At 45.1% G+C, this 23662-nt stretch overlaps 7 protein-coding genes across 7 annotated transcripts; 5 read left to right on the top strand and 2 right to left on the bottom strand.

Moving 5' to 3' along the window:
• Positions 1-1620: 1620 nt before the first annotated feature.
• Positions 1621-2759, top strand: TSTA_096060 (uncharacterized protein; the record flags this gene model as incomplete). Its single annotated transcript, XM_002479275.1, has 5 exons — positions 1621-1862; positions 1932-2065; positions 2122-2274; positions 2333-2659; positions 2713-2759. 5 exons carry the CDS (start codon positions 1621-1623, stop codon positions 2757-2759), a joined length of 903 nt encoding a protein of 300 aa, XP_002479320.1.
• Positions 2760-4254: 1495 nt separating this feature from the next.
• Positions 4255-6342, top strand: TSTA_096050 (phosphate transporter; the record flags this gene model as incomplete). The annotated part of the gene is made up of 5 exons (XM_002479274.1): positions 4255-4317; positions 4367-4474; positions 4535-4866; positions 4915-5852; positions 5909-6342. 5 exons carry the CDS (start codon positions 4255-4257, stop codon positions 6340-6342), a joined length of 1875 nt encoding a protein of 624 aa, XP_002479319.1.
• An 808-nt stretch (positions 6343-7150) lies between these two features.
• Positions 7151-8017, bottom strand: TSTA_096040 (oxidoreductase, short chain dehydrogenase/reductase family, putative; the record flags this gene model as incomplete). The annotated part of the gene is made up of 1 exon (XM_002479273.1): positions 7151-8017. The coding sequence occupies one exon, from the start codon at positions 8015-8017 to the stop codon at positions 7151-7153; it is 867 nt and encodes a 288-aa protein (XP_002479318.1).
• Positions 8018-15017: 7000 nt separating this feature from the next.
• TSTA_096030 (NOL1/NOP2/sun domain protein, putative) lies at positions 15018-16740 on the top strand (the record flags this gene model as incomplete). Its single annotated transcript, XM_002479272.1, has 2 exons — positions 15018-15221; positions 15304-16740. The coding sequence occupies 2 exons, from the start codon at positions 15018-15020 to the stop codon at positions 16738-16740; spliced, it is 1641 nt and encodes a 546-aa protein (XP_002479317.1).
• Positions 16741-17511: 771 nt separating this feature from the next.
• TSTA_096020 (uncharacterized protein) lies at positions 17512-18906 on the top strand (the record flags this gene model as incomplete). The annotated part of the gene is made up of 2 exons (XM_002479271.1): positions 17512-18568; positions 18599-18906. 2 exons carry the CDS (start codon positions 17512-17514, stop codon positions 18904-18906), a joined length of 1365 nt encoding a protein of 454 aa, XP_002479316.1.
• A 139-nt stretch (positions 18907-19045) lies between these two features.
• On the bottom strand, positions 19046-20752 carry TSTA_096010 (acetolactate synthase, putative; the record flags this gene model as incomplete). The annotated part of the gene is made up of 2 exons (XM_002479270.1): positions 19046-20359; positions 20381-20752. The coding sequence occupies 2 exons, from the start codon at positions 20750-20752 to the stop codon at positions 19046-19048; spliced, it is 1686 nt and encodes a 561-aa protein (XP_002479315.1).
• Positions 20753-21009: 257 nt separating this feature from the next.
• TSTA_096000 (mitochondrial cation transporter, putative) lies at positions 21010-23125 on the top strand (the record flags this gene model as incomplete). The annotated part of the gene is made up of 6 exons (XM_002479269.1): positions 21010-21717; positions 21746-21795; positions 21946-22059; positions 22115-22248; positions 22298-22392; positions 22445-23125. 6 exons carry the CDS (start codon positions 21010-21012, stop codon positions 23123-23125), a joined length of 1782 nt encoding a protein of 593 aa, XP_002479314.1.
• Positions 23126-23662: the final 537 nt, after the last annotated feature.

Below are 23662 nucleotides of genomic sequence, written 5' to 3'. Positions count from 1 at the left end.
TGACTTCGGACGCACCTTATTTGACGAAGTTACAACGAAAGTAAAGATTATTAGATAAATTCTAGATAAAGCTCTGTGCAGTCTGCTGATGCGTATTCCCGAATCGGCTGCGTATGCCATCCACGTGAGCAGACCGAGGTAGATCTATCTAAAACCACCCGTGTTGAAGCTAGAAGATAGACTGCGCAGTGACATACTTGACTTGAGCCCTTAAAGACCGTACGACATAACTAGCTAACGCGGTACACTCGTCCCATCGGCATAGCCCTAAGGACCACGTGCCTGAAACAAGGGCTTCTGGAAGTGTCCCACTCGTTCTGCGCTTTGGTTTTCTTCTCGGTTCGCGCACATACATTTCGCTTCGTTATTCCGAGTGATTCATCGTCGAAATGTCACTGCAGGTGTCAGATGGTGTCATTTGCTGGCATTGAGACGGTTTGGCTAGCCGTATGAGTCCCCAGTTTATGCGATATGGATTGATTAATCACCATAACCATCAAGGAAATGGAGTGCATATACTAGTCCTACGGGTATTTACGGGGTATGGACGGGGTATGGAGTACGGAGGACTTTGTAGTCCATAAAGCCCTCCATACCTGAGTCCCTGATAATATTCGTCGCATCCATATCCTCTTGTTGATGCATGCTTCCTCGGTGAATCCAGACTGACTCGGTAGATGTATCTAAATAGACATTCGCCATGGCACGACACATACGTGGTTTCTTGCTGCTGTGCCAAGCACTATGCACGAGACGACGACGCGGACATGAGGCCGGTGACGGTTAGTACATACTGTACTTCGCGAAGTCTGGAAATTGCTGCAGGGTGGCTTTTTATAGTGGGTCCCGTACCAAGCTTTTATTGACATCCAATCGATCAAGCACGTTGCGGCAAAGAGAGCCCACCCGCGTGGAAATAATCGAGTCCGTGCTTGCTGGAGTGGGTCTTTACCACACAATCACATCCACTGTACCGCTTCCAGCTTAGTGCGTGCTTATAGCCGCTCTAGGCGATCTGGAAGTCCCGCGCCTTGTGGATCAATAACGAACCAATCGAAACCCCGCAGTCCGCTTGTTGGGGGATTTCCCTCGTGATTCGCTTGTCTCCATCCTTTTATGTTGTATGTGTATGTACAGTACTTGTATGTAATTTGGCTTGTAGCTCAGCTCTGCTGTATGATTATTCGCAGCACAGTTCTCTTTCCGGCAAGCTAGTACGTACATAGCAAACATGACGGTGGCTGATATTTTCTTATTCCTTATTCTTATCTATCATTTTCCCGGTTATGCCCTCCTCCTTTCCCGTCTTGATGAACCACATCACGATCCTTGGGGAATGCGAGGCAGAATTCAGGTACCAAGAAAACAAATATATCGACTAAAAAAACAACCAATCTCATCCACCGAGAGCAAAGCCAGGATTAAGCGGAACCTCCCATACAAGAATGCCATAATTATCGCGCTACCCGATTCGACTACTTTACGTTTCCAGTGTTCCACTTTCCATTCACTTTTTTTTTCCTTTTTGGCTTGAGCCACATTTCGACCTTTGCATCATTTATAAGTTTACATGGTTGTGCATTCTCGACTGACAGTCGAGAGCTTTTTAGAAAAGTGGTCATGAATACAGTGGCCTCTTCGCAGGACTTTGAAGACTGGCCCGATTGGCCACTTCGTGATACGAGATACATGAGTTACGCGTCTACCGCCACCGAAGACTCGGAGGCCAGTTTGTTGTCTATTAGCAGATTTCAACCACCGCCGAGTCCGACGACGTCGATTTCGCCGACTGTGAGCGATAAGGGGAAGTCTTCGCCGCCGGTGGATGTGGTGAGGGTAAATTTGAGCCCTTCCGTGACAATGTATGTTCTATATCTTCGAACTTGAGGGGGTAAAGAACAGTCAATAACAGAGATTCGGGCGTTGCGCAGATCGTTTGTTCGAAAAACACGGCTATTTCGCATGCAATATTCGTATATCGATATCGTCAAGGAACTCAACGGTACATTAAAACATTTGGTTTTGGGCGGATCAAACGGATCCCATAGCACGTTTCTGCATGACTGTAAGTGCTGATCGGGTAGCTCAGAAAACACGGAATACTAAGAGCTGTTGCAACAGTCACCGGCACTCGACTCCCGATTCCGCATTTGGAATACCCTCGTCTTTCAGAAGATACTCCGCACCGAGTATCCTTTCTCGATGAACAAACCGTACAGACTGCCAATACATCATTCAGCACACAGCTTGCATATACATTCGATCACTGGGATGGTGAGCACCATATCATGGAAATGATAAGAGGCCAGATATTAATGTATTGCTTTATCAGACTGCGTAAGATTTCAAGAATTACTTCTTTCGTCCAAACTCGTCTTCATCGCCGGTCTAGCCGAAGCCAAATCCAAAGGCCGCGGGGAGGAATGCATCAGTCAGAATTTACGTCTATTACGAGGCCGACACGAGAGATTAACACTACTATTCTTTGCGAATTCACAACGAAAAGAGAGGAAACGGTATGTCTCGGTACCGTTGAATTGTATCGACAAGATCGATGTGCCGAAAAAGACCAGCAAACCTGTCTTATTATATTTACGACCGAACTTTGAGATACTGGCTGAGATGAAGGTTTTGCATTTTCACTTTTTGGATGATGATGGTAAGTCCACCATCCTATTTGTCCTGGAATTAACAACTAATTTGTTGTCACAGAGCGAAAAAGATTTGGCGAAATCATCAGCCATTACATAGAGCGGTAGACAGCTCCCGTCATTTCTCATATGGTTACTCGGATGGCGTTTTAGGGTTCATGCTGGCATGCATCATGGCGTTATTGTATATTTATTTTCTGGACTGTGCTTGTTGTCTTTCGAGATAACCCAATACCCCTCGCGCAATGAATTCTTTTATCATTTTCAGGAATATATAATTTATCCGTTCCAAATCACCCAAAGCAGATCTTCTACAAGAGCTACCTAGGTATAACTAAAAATATCATGTATCACCAACCAACCTCGTACATGTTATATCATCATATATTATTCCCAAAAACTACTTCCGTATGGTCAGACCACAGGTGCATCTCTTCAAGGGTCGATCCCTGTTCTGTCGTCCGGCAGTGCACGCAGTTCCACTAGACTCCGAGCTTGGACGTTCTATTGCAACTCCCAACTGACATGCGCGTATTACTACGACGGATTTAGTTAAAGGGCTAGTAGTGGGTATGGGTCAGTGGGCTGTGAGCCGGAGCCACTGTTCTGGTATCCTCCAGTTCCGAACTGGCGATTTGGAAGCGGGATGGGATTGAACAATTGCATGATATCTACTCAATGCACTGAGGTATATTAACCATTAGTCTTATATAATTTAAAGTAACGAAATCAGGCACAACTGATGATATACTATGCATGAAGCGAGTAAGAGACCCGCGGTAATATCGGCTTGTGCATTAAGATACTTATTAAGACTTATTATGGGTCATTTCGGCACGTGTATCGAGGGCTCAGTCTCCGTGGTGAGTTCTCGTTTTGTTCGAGACCAGCCACTTTTCTTCGCTTTTTTCCGATTTCGTAATGGGAACTCTGTATTGTACATGGTAACTATATATTCTTTTTCTACCTTCACTTTGATTCCGAGTTAAAGAACAGGTATGACAAAGTCGCTTTCGAGGCGCTACACAGCATGCTCTAAGAGTACGGAGTAATATGGAGGGGCCCGAGGGGCGCAGATCTCAAAGGATTGCTTTCCAACTGAGCAGTGGCCACCACTAATCGATCGTATTACTATCGTTACAATAATGTATGCCATACGGGACCAGGGCTATGGATACCTCCGTCCATTACTTTTTGATTAAAAAAAAAATCCACTTTAAAGCGCACGAATAACATCTAGAGCAAAATGGCTTCCCATAGCCAATAAGAAGGAAAAGTAATGAAGTTTGATACCGGTTGGCCCATTTAGCAGGGACCGGAGTGCGAGTTGATGACGAGAACCCTAGTAGTCGCATGTGCTAGTGACTTATGTAGCATGATACATATAACGTCGACTAATTACCTTGCTAGCTGCATATCTTTCACAGTCTCCTGTAGTGGCGATCTGAGGTCGAGATTTTACATCCATTCTCGCTTTCGCTCGTTACTTCCTACACTCACTACTACTCATTCGAAGCTTCGGTTACAATTATTCTAACTCGGAAATCGTCATACATAACGAAATAATCGAATAAACGAAAGAAACGACAGCAAATAGCCCATCATGGGCCGAATGATGCATCGGTTATACAAAACCGACAGAGCCCGCGATTTCGACCATGAAACGGTATGCCGATTGTTCTTCGACAAAATCACGAATACTAACACAATAAAAGGATCGCTATGTGCGTATGCAACAGATCTACGAAACAATCGATCGTCAAAAATATCAATGGGTGGTTGTTCTCGTGGCCGGAGTCGGATTCTTTCTGGACGGATACACTGTGAGTTTTCCTTATCGGTAAACTCTATGTCCAAGGACCATGGCTGATGTTTTGCCATAGTTATTTGCAAGCAACATCGCCCTCCCCATGATTCAATACGTATACTGGCATAATGAAACGAACTCATCAAGATTAACATTCATCAACATTGCGACACTAGCAGGCACAGTCGTCGGTCAAGTTGCTTTCGGATTCTTAGCAGATAAGAGGGGCAGGAAGAGGATGTATGGTGTTGAATTGGTGTTGTTGATTGTGGCCACTCTCGGTGTGACGATGGCTTCTACGGGTGCGAATAATAGTATGAGTATATATGCTTGGTTAATTTGGTGGCGTATTGTCACCGGTATTGCTGTGGGTGCTGATTATCCATTGAGTGCTGTGATTACATCCGAGTAGGTTTGAGTCCTTCTGCCGGCCAAAGAGATATACTGACAAGCTAGGTTCGCACCGACTAAACATCGTGCTCGAATGTTGGCTTCGGTCTTCTTCATGCAACCCCTAGGCCAATTGTCCGGTAATATCGTCGCCCTTATCGTGGTCGCCGCTACCCGAAACCGAGTCAACGCAGACACCGTCCGCGCAGTTGACATAATGTGGAGATGGGTTATTGGCATCGGCGTCATTCCCGGCGTGGTAGCGTCTCTATTCCGATTCGCGATTCCAGAAACACCCCGATATCTGCTGGATATCGACAATGACCCCATCAAAGCCGAATTTGATGCCACAACCTTGTTTGGCGAGCAGCAACAGGCTGAATTTGGTAGTGAATTCGACGCTCCCTGGGATGGAACGACGTTACCCAAATCTGCGGCGTCATTTACTTCCTACGCAAGTGGTGCTGGTAGTGCCTCTATCGATGACGGGGCCAGTATCGCACCTAATACCGAGTATACACTTCATCCACCCACTTTCCAATCCCATTGGCGCGTTGTTTGGAATGATGTGGTATACTACTTTTGGAAAGAAGGGAACTGGCGAACTCTACTCGGAACATCGATTGCATGGATGTTACTCGACTTTGGGTTTTATGGCATTCAGCTATCGAACCCGCAATTCCTGGCAAAGACTTGGGGTACTCTAGACCTTCACGCACCCGCTCCATCATGGAAGACGGACGATAATAGCGATGAATCTATCTATACCATGTTTCTGCACACTTCCGTCGAGGCAATGGCGATTTTGAATGCGGGCAGTGTTCTGGGAGGACTACTGCTTATTGCTTTTGCACCAAAACTGAACCGTGTTCATTTGCAAAAGTATGGGTTTTTGGCATTGGCGTCGTTGTTTATTGCCATGGGTGTCATGTTCATTACAGTCCATAAAGAAGGACCGGTGGCCATTGTCTTATACATCATTGGGCAGATGTTGTTCAACTTTGGTAAGTCTTCACCTGACGAAACATACATACAGAATAGTGTACTAATATCTTATCAGGCCCCAATGCAACTACATACATGCTCCCCGCAGAACTCTTCCCAACCCGCTACCGAGCAACCTGCCACGGCATAAGCGCCGCATCCGGGAAAATAGGCTCAATCCTCGTCGAAATTTTCACAGTCTACTACAACATCGGCAGCACGTCAACAAAAGTCAGTAGTACGCAACGCTACGGCTGGATTTTGGTAGTTTTCAGCGCTGCCATGATCATCGGGTCTGTGGTAACTCATTTCTTGATTCCATCTGTACAACAACATAATAGGCGGGGTTCTCATGGAGTGGGTAGATTTAAGAGGGAATGTTCGAGTTTTTGGTTTGATGAAAAGGAGAAGACGCTGGAGAGTCTTGCGCTGGGACGGTTGGGGGAGAGTAGTCGGTATGCGGTGCGGAGGACGAGGTCTATACATCGATTACCGGCGAGAAGGTTTTAGATATTAGCATTCTTTACTTTTCTTTTATGTGGATATTTCAATCTTTTAGAGAAGATATTTTTTATACGTGTTATTGGGTTATGTGGACTGGGCTGAGGTAAGGCGTTAAACGGCAGATATATCTATACTTATTCATAATCTATCTATATATGTTACCATATAAGCCTTTTTATCTCATTTTCCTTCCATTTCACTCTTTACGTCATAATAATCTGTGAGTACGAGTAATGAGCACTCAATGGCCATCCACATTGGAAAAGTTAGGGCTAGGGCTAATTCGACATAGCCCTAACTTGAGCCCTCCAGGGACTTATTAGACCGTTGAACGACAACACTACAAACAAAACGAGGAATGCATTGTAAAATAGTACAGAAATGTATTGCTTTATTCGTCCAATTAGATGTCCAGAATGATCGAACTTCCCAATCATGGAGAAACATAGGTATGCCCGGTTACAGGCATTAAAGCTGAAGTATATGTCAAAGCATATGAAACGAGTCTCGTTCGTGTGTAGCATTTCATAATTTCGGAGTATCGTTATGGAGTAAGTATGCAAGGTTTGTGATTTCTGTCGATGCTAGGTGCGTTTCCTTGACACCTGTGAGAACATATGAGCAATACTGGAAGCTACCTGGGCTACATACCTCCCTGTCCTTAGTCTACTGAATTGTACAACAATTGCTTTATAGAAGGGACTTGTCCTGCTACTATCAATTTCGTGCATAGGCAACTTTACTAAGCGCACCAAGTAAAGAAGCAACTGAATTGATCATATCTCATCGCCTGTAAATATATCCAATCGTCAATCTACACAACCATCCTCACTTTCAACTTATCCTCCTTCACAATCTCATCTTTTCGCGCAATCAACTCAGGCATATCCCAATTAACGCTAACATAACGACCATTTAACCACTCTTGCTTCTCCTGAGTCAACCATGCAAGACTATCACCCGCCAGTTCAGGCGTGTCAACAAGTTTTGGACGCAAATAATCAGGCAACTTGCTAGCCAACTCAGTGAAAACACCACCAGGATGAATGGAAAACGCAACGATTCCCTTTTCGCCGTATTCCGCGGCAATGAATTCGGTGAATCTAATCACAGCCAGCTTTGAGGTTTGGTATGCAGATGCCCCGTTAGCTGTCATGTGAGCGCCGACAGAACTGAGGTTGACAATGGTCTTGGTTTCGCTTTGCAAGACCAGAGGGAGTATAGCACGAGTCACAAGGTAGACGCCCTTCATGTTGATTTCCCACGTCTTCCACCACTCCGATGGATCACTTTCACTTATCGGTATCCATTCTTCAAGATATCCAGCGTTATTGATGAGGATATCAACTTTTCCGACAGTCTCCTTTACTTTAGCAGCAGCTTCCGCAACATTCTTCTCATCCGTGACATTGAGCGCAAGTTTGAGTATTTGAGGTGACCTTTTTCCTGTTTCCTTTGCGGCTGCAAGGATCTCCTTTTCGACTTCATCTAGATTGCTTCGCGCAGCAATAATAATTGTTTGAGCTCCGGCCTTTGCATATGAGATTGCTGTGGCTCGACCGATCCCCTTCGAAGCGCCTGTTATGAGAACGGCTTTTCCTTGTTGGCAGGCTTTTGCGATCGCCGGATAGGTATCGTTATGATCGATAGAGGTAAATCCAAAGACTTTTGCCATTGCCATAGTTGAAATTCCTTGAAAAAAAATAATTTTCCGTTATTGATACTCGTCAAAAGAACGATTCCAAACACATCAGCCTAGATATAAGTTCAAGCAGATGTAAATAATTCTTCAGGAAATCTCCCTCATACTGTAAATTGATCAGGATCTCATTCATGTACATAGGTACGTATTTATAACCCTAGAGTCACTGATGATCACTCGGAGATAGAACGGAGTTGTTCCTAAGAGCGCCCCTGATATCAAGGAATCGGCCGCATCGCAATAAACCCGAAGCAACGGTCCACTCCCAACATTTTGTTGTGATCCCATTGAGCTACAAAGATGTACTATATTTTACCGCTGTTGAATGACATCAACTATGAGTTTGCGACAGGTTTCTACCTACCCGAAACCGATACCGCTTCCAACTACGTTTCGTTGCAGAACACCATCTAAAAAGTCCGGCATTGAATCGTCATGCCACATGCCGAGTCGATCCGTCAGACGAATTGTAAAAGCGACTGTCCATATGTATAAGAGAGTCTTCTTCAACAAGATCATGCAGATCTCACCAATTCGCAAATCGAATCGAAAATAATGACCTGAGGTTGCGTTTTTCTCTGCAAGACAGCAGGTACAGGTCAATTGATTATTGTGATACGAATAACGTTCCGGGCTTGCATGGTGATACATGGACTCCAGATCAGCCGCGATGCAAGGCCTATGTGTGTTTCTTCCGATCCCTAACAGCACGTCGCGTGATACAAAATGAACATATTGCGAACGGAAATCGCGAAAGATGAAGAATCTGCCACGTGAGGCGATCGCGTGTCAGGAATTGTTGAATGATCAGATCGATCGAAGATGGTTGCAATATTCAGCCTTTACATCAACAATAGATTATTGTTATAAAAGATAAAGGAATGCGCTGTATCTCAACCAAACACATGATAAAATGCGGCTCGGACTATTTGATTTATTTTTAATCGATTGAGACTGTAGCATGGATATTGTCGTTGGCATCACACCCTCGATTCGTCGACGGTTTTTGGCCAGGATCGCAAATGCGAATTCAGTTTCAATGATGAAGTAAATGGTGTGGTCAATTCGCTATTTTGTCTATATGGCAATAAATATGTTAGCATAAAGAGTTCTCATGGCACCAGCAATCAGGATGTTATCGTTTCGTTAGGGCTGTGATCTTGACTTCAATGTTATCTCGACCCGACAGTGTCTGGGTAGCGATCAAAGTAATACTCCAGAATTGGAGCTATGAATCATGATTGAGTTTGTTTTTCATGGCAGCCACGACATCTCATTATCCGTTGAACGAATGATTTCAGGGTACCGAATATGCTTCTTCCCAACCATAGAAGAGGTAATACCGTCGCCATAGGTAGGACATGCGTGTTGGAAGTTTTATTTTCGAAAGAATTTTTATCTCTGAGATTTAAATCAGAAAATACTTACCTAGACCGCCAGGTGAAATCCTTTCGGAGATAAAACCTTACACGTGGATCAGCGCTATTTTGGAATAGTCCACTCTCTGAGAGACAACCTAGACGGATATGTCTTATTCTAGATAGTTTATGCATGTCCAGTGTGTTGGTCTACTGCCAGATGGACAAGTGATAACAGCCCATCTCTTTTCCGTATGTACTTCAGGCTGGAAATGTGATGGAAGATACCCTATACAGAAATGGCTAGATTTGCTATTGTCTCTTTACCTAGCATCCAGATTTATTAGACGTCTCCGACACGTCGTGACTAGCACATACTTCGTTTAATTCAATGAGAATATGGAATTGATGCCGAGCCAAGGCAATTCGCGTGGGCATCTTCCTTTTCCGGGTTGAAACAATTACCCACCCAAGCACTAGAATATAAAAACTCTCCGTCATAGCTCATATGGCTACTACTATTATGCCATTATCAGTATTCAGGGTATGAAAAGAGGCTGATGTTGGTTATTTTTAAACAATGTATCAGAGGAACTATACCCAAATTAGCTTAGTGCAGGCCAAAGATCAGCTAAACCTCGGATCCGTTGCTGATTGGCTAATGTTGATATACTTCTTGACGTTCTCATTGGTCTGTTCGGATTATGACATCACTCATCTCGCAAGCTAAACCTCTTATGGAAGATGCTTGCCTATTTAAGTAAGGCGGAAGCGTGCCTTCTGATACCCTAATTTCTCGACTTCTTCTTGGTTTATTCTATGCAGGACAGGTATCAGCCCGATTCCTTCAATTCCACTTTAATCGAACCAAATCGTAGAATTTTACTATTATCCCTGCTTTAGTGTCCCTCTCCTGCCCAGCTAGCGGGTCTAGAGTATGGCTCATTCAGTTTATAGGCGAAACGTATTTGTCGGCACTGGACTCGGTGGCTTAAAGGGAGCTGAACTTGATCGTGGATTTAGTTCGCTGATTGACCTTATAGATTTATAATAAGGAGAATACTCTCTTCGGATTTCTCTCCTGAAATGTTTTCTTCTACTCTATCTTGTTTCTTCACTCGCATCTATTAAAAATCTACTCTATACTATTGCTACATGGTACCTAGCTCTCGATCATCGATCTATCCTCTTTTGTGAATGATTACCACTATATAAGCAGTCGTCGTCCTTCTTTTATCACGAAATCGACTCAGAACAGCCCTGCTATCCTTCTCGTTCCATATTTGCTTCTCTAAAGTACAAGCAACCGCCTTGAACGTGTTATTCAACGGAACGGTTAAACTTACTGGCATCGCGACACTATCAAATAGAGCCACCACTATTATCCTTCTCTCCGTCACTCGCTTGTCGTACCGCTCCCTATTCTCTCCATTCTCCGGTCGTTCAGCAAGAAAACAGCAGAGCACCCAGCCAAACGGTGTGACAAATATCAGCGTATCAAACACCAAACTATTTTGTCAGACCGAAACCAACTACAACTTCCAAAAGTATGGGTGATCAAATCGGCGGTCTCAGCGTTGGCATGGTCAACCTGATCGTTATCCTTGTTATTGTGGGTACCGCGTTTCTTGCCTCGATGGGCTGGGGATTTTATCGAATGTTTAAAGGGGGCGATATGAGTTTCCTTGGGCCTCAAGAGCCTGGACAAGATCAATTGAACTATATGCGGCAGGTACGATACCGCACCAGACTAGGCATGTTTGCTGCCAGTCGGGAGGCGTTGAAGGCGAACAGAGACTCGAAATTGACCGAGGAAGGAGACAATTCTTATCACTATTAAGCTTCTGTCGTCTTCATTGACATAGGCTTGCCTCTAAGATGCAAGATATTGATAGTGACTGTCCTCAAACTTGAGTGGCCAACACGGAGAATTCGGTATATCATGCGATATCGATTAAAAATAGACATTGAAGCTCTCTTCTAACTTTGCTATATAATCGATTATTTAAGGCAGTTTGGCATTATGCTCCATCACAGTAGTAAGGATCGTCATCATTTACGGAGACTCCTGGCTCAATCAAAACAAGTTGGTACTCATCCATCTCGTCAATCGTGCCAAGCAAATATCATTCTAGATCGTTTTGTAGTGAATATCATGTTAAAACGTTCGAATCTGACCAGTTTTCAAAGGCCGTCCTATACCCGGGCAGTACACAGGCCACATCCAAATGTCAAACTCAAGGTGATAAGGTACAAACCGGAGCCTTCTCTTTTCAAGTCTCACCCAATCTCAGTGGGGTGGACAACAAATGGGTATTATCATTCATGATAGAGTTCTTCATTTTTCTATCAGGAACGATGCCATCTTGCCTAGAGGTATATATACCATCTAAGTAGTCTATTTACTCTTAACCGAAATAGCGAAGAAATGCGCGAAGACGTATATTTTCTAGGAATAAGCAAGACATAAACCTAGCTAAGTGCATTGCCTGCAAAGCAACCTGCTTGATATCAAGAGTAGTAGCCGGATACAGTTAACGGTGAGAATGAACTCGGAGAGTGAAGGCAACAGTAACTACCTTCTATGAAATACACATTCGTACAACCAGAAAGTGGACAAGCACTGCGCACCACACGCAGCAGCACTGACAACGTACGGACTTCTAGACGTGTAAGAAATGAGTAGAGGTGATACAGTATCGTTTGAGAACGCATATGAGCCACATTCTAAGCCCAAAAAAGCAAGAAGCGTCATACCATAAATAATAGCCGCCAGCTGCAAAGGTGCGTGCACCTTGGCGAAGGATACAATAATTCCCCTCAGTAAAATAGACATTCGTGCAAGATCGTGTGGCTAGGCAATGTGCTCCGCAGGTGGCGGCGCTTTCAACGTAATTTCCAGATGTGTACGAAGTAACGAGTAATGATGTTGGACTATCATGCATGCGAGAATCTAAGCGAGCCACACGACCCCGGAGAGAAACAGGCAGCCTCATACCACAAGTAGTAACCTGCTCCTTAATGCAAGTTACAGGAGCTTCCTTCGATAAAATAGAAGTTTGTACCAAAAGCTGTTGTCAAACATTATGCTCCACAGGCAGCAGCACTTCATACCTGGGAGTATATGAAGTAATTAAGAGTGAGGTCGAGCTATCATGAAAAGTCCTGGAGCACCACACTCATCGCCGCTGAGGACCAGATAGAATTTGATACAATTGCTTGCTATGCCCGCTTGGTAAGGAATTGGGGTAGAAATGTTATTTCCGGCTGTCGTCGGCGTTGTTGTGGCCTTTATTATGGTCGATGAGGTAGACGTGCTAGAACTGGAAGAAGATGTTGATGTTGTAGTAACAATGCTCGATCCAAAGTTGATTTGAACACAATAACATAAACCTGAAACAAGCATACAGCCATCACCCAGCTCGGCGACGATGGGATTCTATGTATAGGTTAGACAAAGTAGTCTAACAGCAGGAGAGAGATGGGTCTGTAGCTCTTACCCATGTCTCAAATTCGGTTTCCGTTATTCCGAAATTAATCTCGATGTTTTCACAAGCCAGACTAGCAGAATACTGTACCCATTCGCTGCATTCTGTGGTCGTTCCGGGGGCAACAGCTCCTGGTGGAGAAACTAGCTAAGCTCTTCCTAGGGAGAAGATTAGACCCGATGAGATCACAAACAAAAACTTCATGGTGACTTGGGGTCTTGCTCTTATCCAGACAGATATGCACACAAGATAGAGGAATGACCGGAGCCTCATGGTTGACGATGTTCTTTCTATATTGTACCATGCATCCAAAGGGGGCGATTTGACCAATGTGCCCACTTTCTAAGGTATCATTGCAGCAAGCCACTACAAGCTAGTAGAAAGGGGAGCTGGAAAGCAAAATCAAGCATGAGCACATTCAACGGGGCATCTAATTCCAAGTTCGGTGGCAAAGTCACCACCGGGCTGAGCTAAGATGCTTTCTGTAAGGTTTAAACGCGCAGCTTCATCTCAATGAAGATGAAACGACCTTGTTACGGAGATATATTGAGTTAGCACATGCAATAACAAGCAAGTCTCCCATTTTGCAGAGTACTCTCACGTCGTATGGGTTTGTTCCAAGCAATATATGATTCATATCTGGGTTCGTGAAAGAATAAATGGGAATCCCAATCATCAGGAGTGCGCACTTCAATGTTGCAACAATCCAGCAGAGTCAAGCTCGATGAGAATGGCTATTGATCATCTATTCTTCACACATCGGGCAGCTTGGGAGAGGGCCCATCGCATCCTCTATACAATTCGCCATTGATTCTTTCTCTGAAGAGGGTATGTACCGTATCAATAATTTCTTTCTAGCTAGGTAATCTACTATATATTGTTGGAATTGACATCCAATATAAGCAGAATACAGCCCGGTAGGTAGCCGTACAGTAGACGATGGATCAGGCGTTGGATGCATAGTTAGATAAATGAACTCTCCTCTCAGGACATTTATTCAAGCGCCCCAACATTGTACTGAGATCCTTCACGTGAGGTTACCACATTCATGCAGCTGAAGTCACCGGTCAAAAGCAGAAAGTGTGTCTGCATCGACGGAATGGTATTACTTGGTCAACCGTCGAAAGCTGACACGTTGGGGTCGTTGCGAGAACGCCTTGCCCGGCATATGTAAGTTAAAGAAATATGTATAATGCTATTTGTCATGGACCTCTCGAGGTTATTTACCAGATCATAGACGCGCGGGCTATTGTAGATACGCCATGTTCATATAGGCCTTGTATAACCAGCCTTCGAGTTATGGAATTCCTTCCATCAGCTCGTCAGATCCTTAAAACCCACCAATCTCAGCTTCCAAGACATTGAGAAAACTTTGGACAGCATAGCCTTCAATCCCTGGATATTGACCCCTCGAGTTTCCAAGAATTTTTGCAGGGTATCGATGTCTCGGGATTTCACTGCACTCTCAAAGCCAACATCTAAACTCTTATTCACTATGCGTCTCGGAATCGTACTCCTCGCTCTCGGCCAAATGCCATGATTTATGCATTTCCAATTGCCAAAGGTAAACGAGAGATACTTTCTTCTTTTTATCCTTTGTTAATGGGCTGTTGAATGGTGGTGACATCTCCTTACGCTGCCGGTAGCAAATATCCAAAAGCACCAACTCTAGAGTCAGTGCTCCCTAGGGCAAAACTCTTACATTTAATCTGTCCATTCGAAAACCGTAGATCTATATGATAAATGTTTTCGTAGTCCATGAATGTCGACAATGTGGCCCTTTAACTCTGTATATATCTACGCAGACAGTATGAAGATAATGGCCTTTGAGTGGAAAACGCATATCCCTCAACATATAATTGAGTCTACATTATAGACAACCCAGTTAACGTCTTTGCTTCATGTAGAGAAAACATTATTTGCTGAATCTAACTGATATGTCAGACGCCGAAGCTATAACCCTAACCCAAATACCGTCCAGAATTCAGCCAATAATGTGGCTGAATATCGTGCTCACCGCCTCAATATTCTGCCAGTGGCTGTTTTATGTTTCTGCCGTAAAAAGTTTCCTCTTCCTCAATTTAACCGTCGCTTTCAGACTCTTAGAGGGAAAGCTATAAAAATAATAAGAAAATGTCACTTTACTACGATGCATCCACCGTACTAACCTCATCTTCAAATAATCAAGGCGGTTCTTTCAAATCGCGCATCTACAATTCAAAATCTTTGAAAGCATCGCCAGCACAAATCTATGCACTCGTTACGGAGGCTTCTAAATGGGATATTCTGCTGAAGGAGGTGATTGAGAATGCCGGAATACTTTCGTCAGAGCCAAAGGTGTGATATTTTTGGTAATGTGGTTCATACAAATTCGAAAGAATGCTAACTAACGTTGAAGAGAGGGATCTCTCTTGAATAGTTGACGCCATTACTATGTCTACTCTTAACACATGACTTCTTATTCAGTAAAAATGGAATTGCTGCACCAGCATCTCACCCACTTCGTCAAGCGGTCGACAGACACAAAGTTCGGCTAAAAGCAGAACTCACGAAAGCGCGAGTGCGCCGAAATTGTGCTTCAATTCAGGATCTACAATCTGTCATTTTAGCGGAGAAGAGAGCATTATTTGGGCATGATGAACTCACAGAGAGCATGCACCCCAGATGGGTGCGCATTAATAATGTCAAGAGTACATTCAGTGCGCAGATGGAGACTTCATTTTCAAACTATCAAAAAGTGGACCAACTGAGCGAGCTGAAAAGTGCCAATCAGATCTACATTGATGCTCACATTCCTGACTTGGTTGCTCTTGCGCCAGGAACTGTGGATTTTTCGTCGTTGAATGCATATCGAAATGGAGAAATCATCTTGCAGGATAAAGCATCTTGCTTCCCTGCTTATCTTCTTCTAGGAGATAAGGAGAGTCCATGGGATGGAGGGGATTTGGTCGATGGATGTGCCGCGCCTGGGAACAAAACGACACATCTATCCTCACTTCTCACAGCACGACAAAAAGTCCACACTGAAAAGAAATCCGGCAAATCGAAAATCATTTCAATGGATGCATCAGCCCCGAGGTCGAAAATTCTTCAGAAAATGGTTTCCGTCGCTGGCGCAGATAAGCTTGTTACTGTGCTTGCAGGACAGGACTTTCTAGCGTTAGATCCAGAGGATGAGAGATTCGAATCAGTGACGGGCCTGCTCCTTGACCCGAGTTGTTCGGGCAGTGGTATTATTGGTCGTGACGACGTACCCAAGCTGATACTTCCAGAGCAAGGGAAGATCTCTAAATCTTCGAATAGAGGTACGAAGCGCAAAAGACCGACAGAAGATGAATCGACGAAGCAGAGAGAGGCGCAGGAAACGAACAATATGGATACAGAGCGCTTAGTCAAGCTCTCTAATCTGCAAACACATATCGTTGAGCACGCTCTCACATTCCCCGCTGCTACCAGAGTAACGTACAGCACATGCTCCATTCATATACTTGAGAATGAATGTGTTGTTGAGAGAGTTCTCTCATCAAAGATTGCGAAAAAAAGGGGCTGGAGGATTATGCGACGAGATGAGCAACCTCGGGGTCTCCGGAAATGGCGACATCGAGGGATTCGAAGCCACAATGACCCCAAGTCTGGGGATTTGACAAACGTAGATCTTACAGAAGAGGAAATAGATGCCTGTCTAAGGTGTTGGCCCGGTGATGACGAGTGTACTGGTGGATTTTTCGTGGCTGGATTCATCAGAGATGATGCTTTGGCTAAGAAATTACCTGATGTGGAAGAAAATGGTGTTCAAAGCCCTGACCAAAGCAGAGACGTCGAAAGCGACTCGGAATGGGAGGGATTCTCAGACTAATCCTCAACTGTGGACATAGGAATGAACAGTCATCGTTGTGTATGCTATTTCCATGTATCAACACTGGGTTTACGTGCTAAACCCGGACGATGATATGTGACTCTATGATTATTGCTGGGACATTCTTATAATCTTAAGCTCTAGGGTTTCGTTATTTCTGAGCTAGTTCAAAAATAGTGAACTACACCGAATGAACATTAATTCAATCCTTGATTCCCAAGAAGTCGAAACAAAGGCCATTGTCTGATGATACCGTAGACGATCAAAGACGAGAATATATGGGCCGTTTCCGCGAACAAACTTGGGAAATATCAAGCATATTCGGTCATTCTATGTTAGAACTCGTTAAATAGTCCACAACTCACCGAATATATCGCAAATCAACCCAATTCCGTCTTATAGATAACAAAGACCACTAATGGATCGAACGAACAATCAACGGCATATCGACCCTCTGAACACGGGATTACTCATAGATCGCTGTCTTTAGATGAATGTACTTGCTTGTCTCTAATAATAAAGGAACGTTCCAGGTAATGACTCTGATATTGTTTACCGCAAGCTTATAAAGTATGGCTCATGCTTTTTGCACTACAAGATAAAAATGGTTTTCAAAACCATTTTCAACGTATAGAGATACGAGACAATCTATAAAAACGGAGAACCATATCTACATGGTCATGATCTAACCGCTACATTGATTCATATATACTTCCCGGACTATCAAACTCGACATTGCTACTAATTATATCTCCTAAATAACAACAAACCATGTCACGACTTACGAGAAAGGATATTAAGCAGCTCGAAGATATTGAGCAGCTAGCAAAATGCTTCTACGCTAATGTCAAATCACCACACTCAGATTGCCCAGAACTAAGAGACAGAATCGAAAATCTTTCCCGACATCTTCGAGCCTCAACAGGCAATATTTTCCATAAGAAGGGCGGATTCCAATGTAATGCTCATAAGGGTCTGAGTGCCGAACATACATCCAAAATCTTTGAATCACTGCGAACAGATCTTGCGGAGGCGGTTAATACAGTGAAAAGTTTTGAGTTCCTCTTTGGGCCAGATGAGAACACGACCCTGAAGCGTGTTGCGAATACTCAAAAGAATGTTTCACGATGGAGAGACGAGGCTAATCAATGCGAGGCCTGTGTGCTTTCTCGAGTCGCAACGAACCCATCCCTGCTGCGAGAACTGCGAACCCTATTCCTAGCGGCTCTGCCCATAGCACCGGATCGTCCTATAGGCCGTCTACCTCCTATTTGGGGGTATATTGATCAGTGGATTGGGCTCAGTGGAGACAAGAATGTTCTGCATAGTATATCCGATCAACGAGCTAAGATAATGAGGCATGCTATGTATGAGTGGAAGCTGTACGAGACCAAGCGTTCGGCGAAGGGGGCTGCTAGACCTAACAAACACGATCATTTCCATAAATCTTTCTTTGGTAGGGGCCACACGAAACCTGCTCCTCAACCGTCAACACCCAGTACTCCTGTCACTCAGCGTGCCCGGAATCCCCTGATCTCGCCGACGCTATCTCAAACCCTGAGTAGGAATGCATATGAACTCTCTGAGACTGACTTCCTTCGGGAATTTTCCCCAAGTAAAGGCTTCTATCGAGCGCCACCTGGGAACAATTACCCTTATTCGTTTATAGATATGTACTCCCAGAATCCCGAAAGAACACCCAGCATACCACCAAAACAGCAGCATCAATCTCGCCCGGCGAATCCGGCTACGACTGTATCACCCAGGCTTTCTAGTACATGGCCATCTATGAGTGACCTTCAAAGTTCTCAATCTCAATACTCATGTAGTACGATCTCATTACCGTCATTGTATTCAGCGCGTGCTGTATCACGCCGCACGCCGCCGCCACCGCCAAAGCCACAACCTATTCCCCGAACGCCTGAGAGGAATAAGGTGCTTCCTCCAATTCCGAACGTGTCTCCTTTATCTATTCCGCAGGATAAGTCTCCCCCTCAGAATCGAGCTCGTCCGTCTACGTCCTCTTCACGTAGTGGTGTGTTTGGAGGGTGGAGTTCTGGCGAAGACGTGGTGGGCAAGAAGGTTAAGGTGAAGACAGCAGACAAGAAGACTCGCGTGGTGGACGTGAGAGCTACAGCTGTGAAAGGTAAACATCGTCCTAAGTAATGGTCAAGTTTCAGTGTATCCTTATTTCAGGCCGAGGGTTCGGATATGTACATATATGGACTCCTATAAACTTGAAAGATCAATGAATGCTACCAAGTCTCCAAAATCGTAACTCTTCCTCTTACCACTATCAATCCAATCACTGATAATCCTTCGGAATAATATCCTTCATCAACTCATGACTCCTACTATAATCAATCCTAACATCCACAATAGCCACCCCCTCAAACGCCAACGCTTCCTTGATAACCTCCTTTACCTCCTTAGTCGAGTTAATCCTAAAACCCCTTGCACCATCAAACGCTTCCGCAAACTTGACAAAATCAATACCTCCCAACTTGATACCGGAGCTACGACCGTATTTCGCCTCTTCCTGGAATTCGACCATGTTGTACCCGGAATCATTCCAGATGAAATGGGTGATGTTACATTTTTGCAAGACTGCAGTCGCGAGCTCTTGCGAACTAAACATGAAGCCGCCGTCGCCGCTGATGCTGACCACTTTGCGGGAACAGGGGGGTTCTTGGATTAGACTTGCTGCGATTGCCCAGGGTAGACCGACGCCAAGGGTCTGTTGACCGTTGGAGCAGAGTAAATGACGTGGTGAGTATGTCTGGAAATATCGCATCATGTATATGTAGACGGTGCCAACGTCGACGGCTACAATGGTCTCCTTGGGGAGGAGATGGCGGAGTTGGTAGACGAAATGAGTCGGTTGTACAGCTCCATCCTGTAATGACTCAGTGTGTGTTGCAGTTGCTTCGCATCTGGCAATTTCCTGTCGAATATTTTCCAATGTATCCTCCGCACCGGACCAGAAGTTGGGCTTTAGAGCTTGCAGGCTGGCGGTAAGTTCATCGACGATGTCTGCTGGGTTACCCAGAAGCTCAACGTGTGGCATATAATGTTGCGATACCCTGGAATGAGTGTAATCAATATGAATGATGTTATGAATCGTCGCAGGATTGTTCACATTCCACGTTTCAGCGTCGTATTCATAAGGGTCGTAGCCCACTGCAATGATGAGGTCTGCTCTGGCTAGTACCTTATCTCCTGGCTGGTTTCTGAACAGTCCTACACGACCGTAATATCTGTGCAATAGATCTTCACTGATTGCGCCTGCAGCTTGGAAGGTCTCTACAACAGGCAAGGTGTGATCTTTGATCATTCGACGAACTGAAGCCACAATCTCTGGGTCTGAAGATCTCATACCCAGCAATATCACAGGATATTTAGCTGCTATAAGCTTGTCGACAGCAACCTTGCACAGTTTCGTATTGCTTGAACCATAACCGGGGGCCTCAAAGCTCAGACTCGGGAATGGAGGTACACCCACAGAGGTACTTTTGATAATATCCATTGGCAAGGCCACAGCTGTTGCGCCCTGTGGGAATTGACGGGCGTGCCGAAAGGCATTGGCAATGACCTCGCTAACCTGATCTTCAACTCCAACCTGGATAACAGACTTACAGACCCCTTCCAGCACTTTGTTCACATCGAGGGATTGATGTGTATGTCGCGCTGCCTGTAGTCTAGACACTGTCCCCGCTATTGCGAGTACGGGATCTCCCTCTGTCGTTGCTGTTGCAAGCCCAGTGACGAGGTTACTCGTTCCTGGTCCAGAAGTAACCAGACAGACACCTGGAGCTCCGGTCAGACGGCCGACTGCGGCTGCCATGAAAGCGGCGTTTTGCTCATGACGGCAGACGATTAGTTTGATGGTTGGGTGGTCACTCAATGCGTCGAATATCCCGTCCACTTTTGCGCCGGGGATACCAAAGACGATTTTTACGCCGGCATTGGAGAGGGACTCGACTATTACGTGGGAAGGGTTGCGATTTGACATCCTGTCGTATATTCTGCTTGTCACAATTGATGAGAATTGTCAGGAGTCAAAAATTGAGAAATACATAGCATCAATTGTTGTTCTCAGTAGAAGATATATCATCTCAACGTGGGGCTGGCGTTGACGTAGTCAGATTACAGTAAGACCCGCCAGTTCCGGTGGCGGCCAACTTCAAACTTACCAGTTGACATTCATCTTGAAATTGAAACTCAGATAGAGAGGGGCAACTTGTCAACGCAATCACCTGTACAGCAACAATGGCAGACAGGCTCTACCAATACTCAACCGCGTCCGCGCTCATGTCCGGCGTCGCATCCACGGGCATTCCGCTTTCCAACCTTCTAAGTCACGGCAGTCATGGCCTAGGGACAATGGTATCGATCAACGGCGAAGTGGTCATACTCGATTCTACAACTTACCATTTACAATCCTCCGGCGCCGTACGAATAGTCGAGCCACATGAACAACTGCCCTTTGCCATGGTGACCTCTTTCGACGACTGCAAGACACGCACTCGGTCGACTTTCTCGGATCTACCCAGCAAACAATCCATTCTTCAAAATCTACAGTCCTTGTTTCATGGACTCAATAATCGGTTCGCGTTCTTCTTGATTCCGCGCATTCACCTCGACACTATTACCGCTCGCGTCGTGCGTGGGCAACAATACCCCTTGCAGCCACTATCCGAGCTCGGTGAGGCACAAAAAGTCAATACATACGAGGGCGTGTCGGGAACAATAGTCGGATTCTGGTCGCCGGCGTACATGGATGGAATCTCAGTCAGTGGGTTGCACATGCACTTCTTGTCGGAGGACAGATCGTACGGAGGACATGTGCTGGAGATGAAGTCCAGGTCTGAGTTTGTGTTTGAAGCGGCACTACTGAATGAATTCGATTTAGAGCTAGCTGATAGTGAAGATTTTGGGAATGCGCGATTGGAAATAGGAGGAGAAGCGTTGAAGAAGGTCGAGGGATGACGATGTTATCGGTTAGTCGCGGCTGGCTGATAAGTCCGTTATCGTACCTGCGCTATACCCGATCTGGTATCACGCTTATCAAGCTCACCGACTCCGATAATCGCTTCAATTTCTTTCTTTCTTTACTTTGACTCATCTGTACACACTTCCAGCATAGACCTAGCAATACGATTCATTATTTTCTCACTACACCTGACGGTATAGCTAACGGTACAGCTACGGACGAATGTCCTCCTCTCTCCCCGGCAGTCGGGACCTCCCCCGATCCCAATATGACCTGAGCACTTATTGGGGTCGTGTGCGCGAGTGTGCCGGCATATCTGATCCTCGGTGTGTCTGTCGATTGCTTATTCATACGACTGAAAAAACTAACAAGTCTGTATAGAATGCTCTTCATCTCCTCGTCAGGACTGGAAAATGCAAAGAAATTAATCATTTCGTACAAGAATGGCGAAACGAAGGAAATGACTCCTGAGTTATGGCGCGCAAAGCAGATTGTTGATTCGACATTACATCCTGGTCCGTCTCCCTAACAGGACATTCTGTACAAGAGCTAATTATATAACAGACACCGGTAACCCGGTCTTTCTCCCGTTTCGAATGTCCTCATTCGTCCTCTCCAATCTCGTCGTTACAGCGGGTATGCTCACACCAGGTCTTCAGGTATTCCCCCCTTCCTCGTATCTTTCAAAACAACCAACTGATATTTGAAAAGACAACCGGCACACTCCTCTGGCAAATAGCCAACCAATCCCTCAACGTAGCAATTAACTCCTCCAACGCCAACAAATCCACCCCCCTAACAACCTCCATGCTCATCAAATCCTACCTCCTCGCCGTCTCAGCCTCCTGCTCCGTAGCCTTGGGGCTTAACGCAATCGTTCCACGCCTGAAAAACATCTCCCCAAACACAAAGCTCATCCTTAGCCGTCTCGTCCCGTTCGCCGCTGTCTCAAGCGCTACAGCCCTAAACGTCCTCCTAATGCGCAGCGAAGAGATTCGTCGCGGTATAGACGTCTACCCTGTCCTGAGCGAGTCGGAAAAGAAAGCTCGCGAATCATCAGGTCAACCAATCGAATCCCTCGGCAAGAGCAAAATCGCCGCCAAAATCGCCGTCGGCGAGACGGCAATTAGTCGCGTCCTAAACGCTACACCGATTATGGTTTTACCACCTTTAATACTTGTTCGGCTTGAGAAGATGGATTGGTTGAAACAACGGCCTCGACTTGTATTGCCTGTGAATCTGGGACTGATTTTGACGACATCGATATTTGCGCTGCCATTGGCGCTGGGCGCGTTTCCGTCTAGACAGGCTATTGGAGTGAAGAGTTTGGAGGAGGAGTTTTGGGATAAAGGTGGCGATGGGGGGAAGGTTGAGTTTAATCGGGGAATGTAATATTCTTCCTTCTAGGACTGCTGGTTGGTTTGAAAAGTTGGGGTATATTTTCGTTTTCATATAGCTCTATAGACTTGATATTTGTTAATAGTCCTTGCTCTTTTGAAGAATTTCTAGCTGTCACCGCTAAACATCGATTACTGTGCTAGTTCAGTAGAGAAATCATTGCGACTAAATACATGACTTATGATCCGTTAAAATGTTGATATACCAGGTTGAAAAGAAGTCGGGTAACCCAAACACCAACACACATACACATGAGAACAGAGAACAGAAGCAGAAACACCAAAGCAAATAAAAGGCATACATCGGACAAATAAAACCTCCAATTATATAAAACAAAGCGTGGCTTGAATCCATGTGTATCTGTATCGAGAGACCGAGGCACGTAACTGCCTCGTCTCGTCGATGTGAAGCGCCTTTTGTGTTGCTCCGATAGGCTGGAAGCTGGCTGCATGTAAGTGTGCTTTTCTTGAGGAGTTGTCCGGCAATGATCTTCAGTACTTTGGTCAAGCACTTACTCAAGCCCAGCCCAGC

This window comes from Talaromyces stipitatus, genomic scaffold (assembly GCF_000003125.1).
Source record: "Talaromyces stipitatus ATCC 10500 scf_1105507295527 genomic scaffold, whole genome shotgun sequence".
In the NCBI taxonomy this organism is placed as follows: domain Eukaryota; kingdom Fungi; phylum Ascomycota; class Eurotiomycetes; order Eurotiales; family Trichocomaceae; genus Talaromyces; species Talaromyces stipitatus.
This window is presented reverse-complemented; position numbering and strand designations above follow the sequence as displayed.